General features: G+C 38.4%; 1 protein-coding gene across 5 annotated transcripts in view; it reads left to right on the top strand.

The window, feature by feature from the left end:
• RPH3A (rabphilin 3A) overlaps positions 1 to 14,105 on the top strand; it is a 181,801-nt gene that overhangs the window by 81,202 nt on the left and 86,494 nt on the right. For all 5 annotated transcript variants that reach the window (XM_072142713.1, XM_072142722.1, XM_072142704.1 and 2 more), the window contains one exon: positions 13,026 to 13,155. In XM_072142713.1, the coding sequence (XP_071998814.1) occupies positions 13,026 to 13,155 (130 nt within the window). The remainder of the gene's footprint in view (positions 1 to 13,025; positions 13,156 to 14,105) is intronic.

The following is a 14,105-nucleotide window of genomic DNA, read 5'->3' as shown; positions in this document are numbered from 1 at the left end:
TAGCTGCACTGGTGTGTGATTGATGTGGTCTCAAGACACCGGTACACTCACCTTGGTGAGTATTTCTTCTGTGTAAATAAAACAAGTTTTAAAATTTACTTCGCTGCCCTAAAAAGCTGTGTGGAAAGCGCTTCTCACCCAGTTCACTTAATTTCATTCTATCTGACACTGGATCCTAATGTACCCCCTGGTTATGATGCATTAAACACAAGGTTCCGCCAGGTGATCAATAATTTGATATTGACTTCCACCTATGAAAGTATTACACCAGGGGTGCTACCTGTGTTTCTCCTTATTGTTTTTTTTTTTGTATGTGGCATTGTAGACAATGTGCAATGGAGAAATGGACACCATTTGTGTCTGTTACTGCTCTCTAATCAAACTTTGCAACTTCCTCTTATTGGCTTAGTTTACACCAGAAAAATGTGCCAAAATATAGTCGTACTAATCTTTAGTGTCTAAAAACTAAAGCTCAAATATGTCACAAGGTATTTTACACCACTTTAATCAGACTGTAAACTGTTATAAACAGATTGATGAATGTGCCCCATTAACTTTTTTTTACCACCTGTATGTTTACTGTATTGGAGCTGATTTCAAGGTGAACTTCTGTTTCAAAATCTGTAAAAGAACACAATAAATCTGCTTCTCATTCATTATGCTGCTCTATCCTGCGGTGGATGGAATCATTCTGATTAGCTCCATACAATGAAGTGAATCTTGAAGTGTACAAATCTGATGTGGCCTCAGCTTTCACCTAAAGGTGTTTTTATAGAACAAATTTGAGGCAGAACATCTTAAAATACACTATAAAAAATGCATTGTGAAAAGGAGACGAGAGTTAGATTTTTTTTTTGTAGGAAGATGCTGTAAAAAAGTGCTTTTTACAAAAAACTGACAGTAAATAAGTTACTTAGTTTATTACTGTTACATATATCATATTATATAATGTGTAGTATTTATATTATGAAATATTATAGCTATACAATATATACATATCATACTTGATAAGACTTTTCAAGCCTTTGGTTCTCTGTATCACTAAGGAATCCACCTTGTGAAAAGTCTGAGCTATTTTATTTTCAGAATATTTTAGGAGTGAATAAGTTGATGAATGCTGACATGTTGCAACAAGAATGGCATCTAACTGCGTCATGAAATTCATCAACAGCTCTACAATTTACTATTATATACATTCTCTCAGGACAGAACAGTTCACTTTTCACCTCAGATATAGAAAGATATTCCAATCAATAATGTCCCTAGCATTTATACCACTTTCCTTTGGTGCCCCTGTCTAAGCTTTCTGTAGCTGAAAAATCAAGTTCTAAGATTTTAAACCTTAGATCGGCATGTGCAAATTTACTCTACAGGATATGTACATACATAGGGGGTTATTGACTTTCGTCGGATATTCTAATGATTTCGGGTTTCACACAGCTGGGGCAGGTATTTAGAAGGGGATTTTGGCACACGCGATTGGATTTGGCGTAATTGTGCCAACTTTCATGCGACAGAAATTGGGGGCCGCCGGACGATCCGACAGATTCGAACTGCGCGCAGGATTTAACTTTCAAATTGTGTTGCAAGGCATGCACTTACATACACCGGGAAGAAGAAGGTGAACTCTGGCGGACCTGATCGGGGAAGCGACACATACGGGAAATTGAGCGCACGATTTAAGTGAATTGCGGCACAATGCATTCCAGTCCAACATTCCGGATCAGGAAATGCGCTAAGGACTGGTAAGTAAATAGTGTTTTTCTCACAAAGGGTTACTTTCTGTTGTTACAACTGCTACTACCATTTTAGAGGAAATCTACCATCAAAATGAAGCATGACAAAACAAGAACAAGATCCCGTGACTAGCTATATACTGGGGTCAGGGGGTTGTCAGGCTATACAGTGGGGGGTATGGGTTTGGAAAACTACTTCACCTAGTCATGCATCAATGTACTATGTTAAGTGAGGTTTTACTAGTAGTTTGGGAGGGTTTGGGGCTGAAAGGCAGACATGTCTCACAGCAACAGAGAAATTTCTCCTTTTATTCTCATTTACAGTATTACAAAATTTGTATAAGTTTTTTGTATCAGACCAGGAAGCCACAATCCCTGCTTTCAGCTTGCTCACTACCTACTGTTGTTTCTGTATTAACACCAAGATACGCGCGTTGGTGCATTTCCACTGAATTGTCATGTCCTATGTCTAGATAGCAATTATATTTTGAATACATGGTACAGTGATGGGAAGCAGTTAATAAAGTTTTATATCTGATCTCTCGCCTTATATGGTAATCTGCTGGAAGAACTTCCTTAAATATATAATATCTAGAACATGTTGGATTAAGTATTCCCAGGCGTTTTGCACAGAAGGAAGTGTACCACTCCAGGGAACCAGAACGGGAAAGTACCAGTTATAAATTGGTCTCTAAGAGACACTTACGTGACTCTGCGAGAGGCTACATTAATAAAATCTATTTTTGTTTGTGTCATCTGTAACCGTCAATGTTATCTCAGACCATTAGATTATAACAGTCTGCTTTACACCCACACAGTGCTCAGAGCCCTGACAGTATTATTGGGCTCACAGCCTTGAATTGAACCAGTCAAGAATCTAATCCTCATATTCCTTATTTACTTCACAGTAAAAATTAAAAAAATATATATTTTGGGTCCTGTGATTATTATTGTAGACTACCATAAGATATTCTATGTTAATTACCTTACTTGGTTAAAATGGTTTGGGCTTTGGCCCAGTTAGGCTATGTTAGTTTGCCAACTAGAACTTTATTGAATTTTTTGGACTGCAATCAATTTTTTTTAAACAAATAGTAATTGCCAAGAGTGATTTATGATATAGGTATGAATTTCTTTATAAAACCGCGTTCTTAAAGCAGACTTCATTTTTATGTTTGCCATTAGCTTTTAATTCCCATTGGGTGGAATGTTTTAAGACTGACACTTAGGGTACATTCACACAGCGGTATGCCCGCCGTGCGGGCATAACGCCGTGTGCTGGAGAGGAGGAGGAGGCGGCCCCTCCTCCCTCCATAGAGAATAGCGGCGCACGGCCACACACACGCCAAAAGATAGAGCATGCTCTATCTTTTTGCGGTGTGCGGGCCGGATCGGTGCCACACATGTGTGGCACCGCATCTGCGCCGCGCCGCTATTGCCGTCTATGGGGACGTACATGCGGCCGCAAATTTGCGGCCGCATGTACGTCCCCGCAGACGGCCATGTGAATGTGCCCTTAGTGGTGTTAATTGTTAATTGTTGCTTCTTTTTACATGCTTTGTTTGCCATAAACTGTTGGACAAGGTACCGGTATGTTGAATTCCTCCAATTCTGGGAGTTGTTTCTAAAAGCCTTAAATGGCCACTTAAAATATAAAGGAGATAACAGCCCTGAGATTCTCGCCATTATGCTATGATCACACTTCTTGATAGGGTTTTTCTCACAAATCTTTATTTAGACAAGTTGCTACCTGCCACTTCTAGTTGTGTCATGGGGAAAGTCTCCATGATTATTATCATTGAGGCTGACAATTACTCACATTGCCATCTTAAAGGAAAACTACCATCAAAATCAAACATAACAAGGGAACACATTGATCCTGGCACTGATAATCTTCTTATAGTTGTTATCCATGGCCTCCTACCTTCTAAAATCAACTTTAAACATAATGCAAATGAACAAAAAGGGCTGGGGGGGTGCATTACCAGAGCCCCTCAGTGTTGCAGCTTAACTGGTTGTTACAGTGGCAAGGGGAACTTTTCCCCTTGAGAATACATCAGGTAGAGGGAGGGGGAAGTGCTGAGGGAGCAGGTGGCAGGGTCAGGCAGTCTAACAGCTTTTACAGCTGTTGCTCAGAATTACTCTGATAACGCCCAACAAGGCACTTGTGGCTCATTAGTATAATTTTAAAAGTTGCTTTAAAAGGAAGGAGGCTGTGAATAACACATATAAGATGTAATATGCCCCTGGTTTATCATGCTTGATTTTGATGGTAGATTTTATTTTTAGTATGAGCTAAAGGTTTACAGTTGGTGATTCTCAAGAAATTAAATGTGTAGTATGGAACTGAAACAAAACCTGATTGATTACATTATTATTTCCAATGGTGCCCAGTCATCTGCTAGATGCCGTCCAATTCCTGCGACAATATCAAAACAGTAAGGTCTGCAAAGGCCTACTCAGCAAATCACAGGGCACGCTGGTATGGTATCCCATCTGAGCCAGTGATTGGCTGCCAGTGAGCACATTTCCCAATCCCAAGAAAGTAAAGACCATCTGAAAACAGTTGGTAGAAGAGGTGGATTAAAAACCTACATTAGTGTTCTAGAATAACTTATTCTTTCTATATCTAATGTTTTTCACCATGGGAATGTGCTCAAGTCATTGTTGTTTATAAATGGGGATTTTTTTAAATTAATTTCTATTTACAGTTTAACATACCATGTATTTTTGCATTATGCTTATGCCTGAAAAACTAGTTTTATAGCCAGGACCTTTTCAGTTTATTAGCTATTCTAGGCATTCTGCTTCTACGCTGTATAAATAATTAAATAGAAAATCTGGTGTGCTCTTCATATCTTACCTGACAGCAGCCTGCAGTAGCTTATAATATGCGTAATGAAAATCTTCCACTCACTGCGCATGCTTGTAATTGCTTACACTTGATGGAATTGATGTGTGTTAGACATTTACAATGCAAAAGAATCTGATAAGGAGCAATAATCTGTAAACTTGTATCATCTTTATATTTTAAAAACTGTTCCTATCAATGTATTGTTATTAAGAACATCTTACGACCACTGCCTGATATAGATATTGTAATACTTGATCTTTGCATTGGATAGGACCATAATGTCAGACTGATGGAGGTAACTATACACGTAATTCTGTATATGCACAGATTTGCCTTTTTTTGGCATAAATTGCAGTCAGCTCATAGCCCCCTTATACCTCATTGGGCATGGTGTGGCGAGCATGTCGTGTCTCACCGCTCCGTGACGGATTGTGCCGTAACCGCTCCTTCCTTATAGAGATTGGAGGGGTGAGCAGCACTCTCACCCTCCACATCTCCACCCAACTAAAAAGGGTCGCAAACTTTCCCCTGTTTGCACCTTGTTTCTGCACACGGCCATGTACAGTAATATTGTAGTGTATGAGATTGACGACATCCCGTACACATTGTGGACAAAATGAAAAGACGTTTTTGCTGTGGATTTTATATCTGCAGGAAATAAGTCACATCTGCATCTCATCTTTAGCATACTCTGGTACATACTGTTTGCACAGATCTGTGGCAGAATTGCAAAAAAAGATGTTTTTTATTTTTAGCTCTGTGTCTCTTTTTGTAGCATTTATGTCTTATTCCTTGCATATGTTTGCATACTTTTTGTAATAAAAACATATACCAGCGGTCCCCTACTTAGGATCACCCGACTTACAGACGACCCCTAGTTACAAACATACCTCTGGTAATTGGTAATTTACTGTACTTTAGCCCTAGGCTACAATAAACAGCTCTATACATTATCAAAGTTGTCTGCAATTAAGCTTTATTGTTAATCCTGGTTCTTATGTCAATCCACCATTTTTAAAATCCAATTGTCACAGAGACCAAAAAATATACAATTTCGACAATTATAAAATATACAGTTCCGACTTGCATACAAATTCAACTTAAGAACAAACCTACAGAACCTATCTTGTTTGTAACCCGGGGACTGCCTGTACAGTATTTCCATTTTTTGTTTCATTATCCATAGATTGCTGTAATAAAAAAGTCTACATTCTGCATAAGCTTTTACAGAATGAAACAGAAAAAAACATCATAGCTGATGTTTTTTTTTTGGGTAACAAAACCTGTGCCTCGTCCGTATGCAAATAGTGGGATTTGAATGTAGCCTTAGTGACATTACACTTAATGCTGTGGATCCAGATGCAGAAATTGATTTTTGCAATGTAATGTCCATATAAGACAATCCCTTTTATATCACTTCTTAACGTTCTGGGTTTGGATTATTATTGGGAGGCGCCAGGCTATGAAAATATGCTATTTCATTTAAAGGGAAACTGTCACATTGAAAACAAAGTCCAATCTTCAGCCAGCACGAGAAATGCTGGGACATGCTGCTCAACCAATTACAGGCAGCACCTAGTGTTGAGGGGAGCTATTCCCCCCCCTTAAAGGACACCTGTCATCAGGTCTCTGTCACTAGTCCTGTCACCTCTACCTTTTGGAGCAGCTCACAAGGATCCCATCCCAGCCTTTATCTAGTTATTTCATACATTAATGATTATAAAATCATATATTCTTTATTATGTAAATGAGTCTGGTTACATGGTCAGAGGCAGTGATGTCACCCCTGCCCCCCCTCCTCCCCCTGCTCATGTCTGTGTGTAATGTATAGTAAAGCATTGCTGGTGTGTGTGCTGCATCCTGCCATACATATGTGAGAAACACAGACATCAGCTACACAAGTACCTGGCATGTTATGCTATAACATGTAAGAGACACAGACATCAGTTACACAAGTACCTGGCATTTTCTGCTATAACATGGCTGCCTGGAGCTGTTTTATCTCTCCTATATACACAGGCTGCAGGGGGTGTGGCCACTAGCACCAGGAAGCACATGGAGCAGCCATTACACCATTATACAGGCTGTCAGTCAAGCACTGAGGGTGTGGCTGTGCCTCCCACTCATGAATAAGCTGGACAGCTTGAATACGCTAATGACTCATTGGACATCTCACAGGTCATTTGCATACAGCTTTAGGACCTCATTGCTTAAATTTACAGACATGTAGAGGGACAATGAAGAGATAGAGGCAATGCTCTCTAATGACATAAATATATTTAGTTTAGGGGGGTTATTTTGCATGACGGGTTCTTCTTAATGCATGTAATCTGTGCATTAACTTGCCAGCGGCTTCTAAATTGCTGGTGCAAAATGCTGCCATTTTGTGGAGGTGTGCAGTAACTTTGCCAGCAGGTGTTATTAGTGGGGGTTTGGATCGGGGTTTGGTACCCAGACCTAAATAGATTTTTAAAATTTGGTTTCAGCCCATTTTGGTTTCTCTCATCACTAGCTGCACCATTCTCCTTCACTCATTTCATGTGAGCGATGGACACAAGGAAACATTTAAGCTGGAGTAGTGGATGATCTGGGATAGGTGAGTACTATTTTGTGATCTTAGAAAGGCTATAGTTTATTATTTGCCTGAAGAAGCCCTTTAAATTGAGTTATACATTTTGTTAAACCATAAAGTGAGTTATTCTTTTAGAAATGTGTTTGATATCAACACTAAGTAAAATTTGGTTTAAACATTTAAAATTAAGTGTATTTTCAATTAGGTAAATACTATTAATAAGTAATAAAAGATATCTAAAGGGGTATTTTCATGAAGACAAGATTCTGTGGCTGCCTGCCCCTCCCCATGCATTACAAGACCAGCTCAGACACAGGGACTTCCTGCTGGAAGCAACAGTGTGCAGAGATGTGCTCCACAAGCTACAGACTGATATGGTTTTTATCTAGGAGGGAGGCATATATCAGAGCTGTGTGTTATAGGTATGTTGGCAGAGCTCAGAGTGTCATAAGGGCAGATTTATCAAGCAGTCTGAAAGTCAGAATATTTCCAGTTGCCCATGGCAACCAATCACAGCTCAGCTTTCATTTCACCAGTGCTCATGAATATTTCAAAGGGGAGCTGTGATTGGTTGCCATGGGCAATTGGAAATATTCTGACTTTCAGACTGCTTGATAAATCTGCCCCATTGTGTTTTACATTGACCATCACTGAGGATAGGCGATAAAACCACAATAAAACTGAGTAAAATTGTAAAGTAAGGGGGTTAAAAATGATATATATCTTGTAAACATCACTAGGGTATTAAAATGTGAGAACTTTGCTTCATGGATGAACCCCTTTATGGTTTGCCTGGAATGAGTTGTATGATAATTATATTGCTCGTTGTTGAGATCCATTTACTTATTAGTTAACAGGTGTAATTATGTTCTCTACTGTCAGATGGACATTTCCAGGTTGTCGACTTGTGCCCATCAACATCCATCTGACAATAGAGGGCCCAATAAACATATTTCGTGCTGAAACTAAATAAATCTGATTATTCAGGGATGATGGGGAGAGGGCAAAAATCCCAACTTTGTTTGAATTGGGGATCACCACTTATTTAAGGAAACAGAATTTAAGATGGATTTGCCAAAGGTCCATAGTTAAAAGAAATACCTGGTAAAATGTATAATGCAGATATCTTTAATGAATAAATTATGGCTAAAATCCTGTTCTTCTGCTCACATTTTTAAGAACATCTCCATTCACTGGTACTAGTTGATATCAAAGTTGAGATTAGTGATGATTTAAGTTTCTGTTAAAGCTATACAAAATGTATACACATTTTGTGTGCGGCTCTCTGGAGTAAAAGGCTGTATTTCATAATCCTATACAATTGCTCCATGACACCCTCGGACTAATTGGATTTCTTACTTGGGTCTGTATACTTTAAACAGACTTTTAATAGCAATGGGACATGGCTGCATGCTTTCTTCATTGACGATGCAAGGCACTGCTGCACAGATAATCAGCCAGCCTGGAGTCTTACATATCTGGTCGAAAGCCAACTCTGCGTTGTGCCAAGGATAAAGATTTTTTTACCATTTTCTTCATCTACACACAGGCACAGTTAGGAGTAGAAAAATCAGCTTCTTATGTTTCCTTGGAAAAACCAGGAAACAATGGGGCAGATTTATCAAGCAGTCTGAAAGTCAGAATATTTCCAGTTGCCCATGGCAACCAATCACAGCTCAGCTTTCATTTCACCAGTGCTCATGAATATTTTAAAGGGGAGCTGTGATTGGTTGCCATGGGCAATTGGAAATATTCTGACTTTCAGACACTAGATAAATCTGCCCCAATGTGTGTGTTTTTGGCTCTGGAAAGCAGAATACAATTGTGCTTAATGTAGTTTTTCAATGTAAAATCCAGTCCGGATTTATAAAAAAAAAAAAAAATGGTTAAAATGCACAGATTCCTGTGCCAAAGTAGGTTGTAGAGGTCTGTTCATTTGGGGCTAAAGATGAACCTTTACCACCACTACCAATGCTAGCTTTTTGTAGTAACGCTTGAGAGAGGATACTAAAGAGATAAAACATGTTAAATAAAGGATCTTTGTTCAAGATTTTTTCCTGTAAATCCACGGGTGCACAGAATATAAGAACTACCGGAAATAGAATCTTAGGGGAAAATTTCTCAAAAGGGTCTTGTAGTTGCTTATGGCAAACAAATCTCACCACTTCTGAGGATTTTCAACCCCTCATGCCACTTCGGGCATTTCAGGACAGGGGCTTTTCTGGTGGAAAACTGGTGAAGAGTATAGCAAAAAAATCTGCCAGGTCAGACCTAGTCTAAAAAGGTCCATTCTGGCAGAGATTGCACCCATATTTACTGTGTCCAGAGCCTTTCAATAGATTTGGGCGTTTAAAATGCATCATGTTCCCATGTTGTTAATTTGTCAATCTGTAGATGCACAGTAACAGTTTGAGAGTTTGATCACTTACCAATTAATGGTGCAAGCCTGGTAGAACATGATCCAGAGTCCCGCTGACATCCAGCCAACACTCCAAATGAATATCTTTTTAACCCTTGCTCTGTTCAAGATCCCCGATAGCCTCTGGCGACCACTGGAGGAATTTATTAAGGTTAGCAGTCTTAAAATTCCCTCTGGTGTCCTGGATCCACCAAGAGCTTTCAGCTATAGTTTCTGCCTGTTTTTGGTGGAGACTAAATTAAATGTCATGGGCCAGGACATTCACGCACCAAAGTGGTGTACAGGGCAGAAATGCAGGACAACTGGCGGGGATGGGGAGATTTCCATATCTTCTCCTCCAGCAAACTGGCAGAGAAAGCATAATAAATCTCCACCATTATGCTTAGAAAAGGCAAATAAGAGTTTGATAAAGGTTTCTGAAAAGAAAAATTGGTCAGATTGTTAAATAAAAGATCTTCTATAAGTACCTATATGGATTAATGTTAATGCAGTATTTCCTATTAAAATGACACTATTCAAAATTTTTATAACCACACCCCTACTTGTGCCCTTCTGCCAAATAGATGAAATCGGAAGAAGCCTTGGGTTTCTTTAGCAGCTTTGCCAGAATACTCTGCTTGTAAATGCAAATCTAAGTATGAAGACTTATAACATTTGTATAAAAAATCCTCTGAAATATATGAAAAATTCACATTTTTATCCATAATTATCTGTAATGATGACCACTAACGGAGATATTGACAGTTGACCGAAATGTGTAATGGAAAAAACAACCAATTAAGTTTTTATGTTAAATATATCTTTTTAAGAATCTATGGTAATTTAAAATCTTGACTACTAAGCCCCATAATAGTTTAACAATTCTATCAGGGGAGATTTATCATCAAGTTTCTGAGGTAAAACTATTCTAGTTTTCCATGGAAACCAATCAGAGCTCAGTCCTAGGAAACGAAAAAGGAAAGCCGGGGCACATCCAGGAAAAATCCAGGAAAAATCAAAAATTCTTTATTAGATGTCTTTATTAGATTTTTGGCTTAGTATTAAACCAAAACGCGTAGGTGTCCTTTACCTACACCGACCATTCTATACGGATCGTGTGTTGTTTTTAATGGACATTTAATAAAGAATTTTGTATTTTACCTGAATGTGCCCCGGCTTCCCTTTTCGTTTCCTTGGACTGTGTTGCATGCCAGACGCCGCGGAGCACTTAAGTTTATGGCTCCACCTGCGGAGAAGCCAGGGTATGTGAGATTTTTTTTTCTACTTTATATACAATCAGAGCTCAGCTCTAATTTTATAAACTGCTGTGGGAAAATGAAAGCTGAGCTCTGATTGGTTGCCATGAGAAACTAGAACAGTTCTTCTCTAAGAGACTTATGATAAATCTCCCCCACTATCTTCTTTATGACAGAATCCCCCATTTCTAGTAGTTGATGGACCTTATCCACTACGCAATAACCTCAGTAAAGGTCACAGAAAATGCATAGTAAACTATTGTTCCTATGTTCAGGACTGCGGCTGCTGTAAAGCATATCTCTAGCTGTTGTTTCCAGAAACCCTGGCAAGATAACAATTCTCAATAATAATGTACAGAAAAAAGTATACAACATCTACAACCAGAAAATAAAAATATGTTTTAATTAGCTGCAAAAGGCAATGCCTTCGCTTTAGGGTTCCAAATTGATTTAATTAAAGGGTCACATAGTTTTCCCCCTGCTGGGACACCCCCCAGCTCCACTTTGTAATCAGCTGTAATTTGGTATTTTTCAGTTTTACATATTCTGGTTTATTCTCATTTATAACCAGTTTATTTTCCCAAGAGGCAATTTGTCCAATAAGTAAACATACATCAAACACAAACTATGAAGCAGAGAAACACACAACGTTTGATTCCTTTTGTATACTTCACTGCTTTGTCGGATATAGGTCACCACACAAGTGGAGCGCATGAAGCATCCATGAATCTGGGATTCCTAATTTCATCTCCTGGGGCTTGTCTTCTGAGTGACTAAATTATCTAGTCATGGTTGTTCTATTTTTAGTGATGGTGGCTTGTGCATTCACCCTTAACATCAAGGCTGTGTCCAGCAGATACTCAATTTGGTTTATTGTGTACTAGAATATTTTTGAGCAACCATTGTGTGTGTGTTTGTGTGTGTGTATATATATATATATATATATATATATATATATATATATATATATATATATATCAATGTTATATCAGTAAAATGGAAATAAGTATCCATTTGTATGTATGCTACTCTACCATGCCTGTGACAATTTATACCAGATGTAATTTGGAATGTCTGATTTACAGTATGTGATTTGCCCACTTTTAACTCTATTTTAGTTAAGGACTAATTCAAAACAATAACAACCTAAAAACCCATTGTTGGTCTTTTTAATGAAAATACAACAATTGTGTAGCCTCAGATCGGCACACGTACTATATTACTCTATGACAGAATAATTATTAACAAATTATACTGTTATAGAAAGCTTTCATCAAAAGGGTAACCCTGCCACTCGACCAATGTATCAGGTTTTTACGTTCGTAGTTCAAGGTACTTTTTCTGATGCGACAGTAGGACATAATACTGGCAGTATAATACACTGTACTGCACAGATTAAACAATTTCAATTCAGTATCCCCATTGTGCAACAAAGTAAATGCATACTGTTAAAAATAAAGTTTAATGTAAAAAAAAAGAAGGCTGTAAAAAAAATAGGAAGAAAATACCCCAATACACAAAAACACGGCAATTAGTGCGGCATGGTGGTTGAATGAGTAGCGCTTCTGCCTTGCAGGGCTGGGGTCCTGGGTTTGATTTCTACCCAGGTCAACATCTGCAAAGAGTTTACATGTTCTCTCTGTGTTTGCGTGGGTTTTCTCCGGGTACTCTGGTTTCCTCCCACACTCCAAAACACTGTTAGGTTGTTTAGATTGTGAGCCCCAGGGGGCAGGTACCAATTTAGAAAGCTTTGTGCAGCGCCACGTAATCTGTGTGCGCTAGATAAATAAAGAATTATTATTATTATATACAAAAAACGCCCACCGCTTTTAAAAATAAAAGGTCAAAGCACTCAGATTTTGGCATTTCCACACCTGTATCAATCCTGTCTGAAAAATTATAGTAGTACTTATCCCATATGATGAAAAACGAAAAAAAAAAAAAATGGCAATGCTCAAAATGACATTTTAAAATCATTCATCATGTGAGAGTGACAAAGCAAACAGTTTTTCCTCAAAGAAGATTTAATATTGCATATGTAGGTATTGTTTTGAAATTTGGTATCATCGTATTTGTATATTTGTACTGACCCAGAGAAAAAAGGTTTTGATTTACATGGCAATTGTATTTATATTTTTTTAAAAAGTACTGTACAGAATATACTTGCTTTTATATGAAGGTAAATGTAGCTACTTATCTTCTGTCTTAGGCGATTGGTTGACCGGTTGGAGGATATGAGGAAGACGGTGTCTGGTGATGGTGTTAATCGCTGCATACTTTGTGGGGAACAACTGGGTTTGCCTGGATCAAAATGTGTTGTTTGTGAAGACTGCAAAAAGGTTATTATCCTTATTTCTAATAAGCAAGTTATCATACTGTATATGAGATCATACTGTAGAGATCTTCTAAAGTGAAAGTAATTTTTATAAACAAATTTCAAAGATTGTTTGTTTATTTAAATTTTTTTTTTGCACTTAAGAGCATAAGCAATGTATCCTGCCTGCAAACTACAGGCGGTCCCCTACTTAAGAACGTCTGACTTACAGATGACCCCTAGTTATAAACAGACTTGTGAATGTTGATAATTTACTGGAGTTTAGCCCTAGACCAGTGATGGCAAACCTTTTAGACACCGAGTGCCTAACCTACAACCAAAACCTGCTTATTTTTCCCAAAGTGCCAATGTGACAATTTAAGCAGTAACTTATTACTCCCTGCTCTTTCACAGGTTCAAATTGTATAGGCACCTGAAGACACCAGTACAGTAGAAAGGAGGAGAAGAAGTTTGGATTATCATTGTAGCTTCCTTCTAGGGTCCTGAGCTGCCTGGGACTGCAAGAGGCCTTGAGTCCCTTTGGCAAACTCTACCCTGGGATGATGGCAAGGGTGCCCATATAGAGGGCTCTGAGAGCCACCTCTGGCACCTGTGCCATAGGTTCGCCCCCACTGCCCTAGGCTACAATGATCAGTTGTAACAGTTACCAAATGAGTCTGTAATAAAGCTTTAGGGTTCTTATGAAAACCTAACATTTTTAAAATCCAATTGTCACATAGACCAAAAAAATTTCCCTGAAGTTACAATTATAAAATATACAGCTCCTACTTACAAGTTCAACTAATCTACAGAACCTATCTTGTACGTAACCCAGGGACTGCCTGTAATGGTATATAATTCACATTTGCACAAGTAGACTTTTACTAACTAATATTTAGCATTTTCAAGCAGTTATTACTGTCTGGAGGCTCTGTATTAGCTCCTCCTGAAGAGGGGGTGTAGACCCAGCTGCTG

The sequence above is a fragment of the Engystomops pustulosus genome, chromosome 1, assembly GCF_040894005.1.
Source record: "Engystomops pustulosus chromosome 1, aEngPut4.maternal, whole genome shotgun sequence".
Lineage (NCBI taxonomy): Eukaryota > Metazoa > Chordata > Amphibia > Anura > Leptodactylidae > Engystomops > Engystomops pustulosus.
The sequence above is the reverse complement of the archived record's forward strand: the minus strand, read 5'-3'. Positions and strand labels throughout refer to the sequence as shown.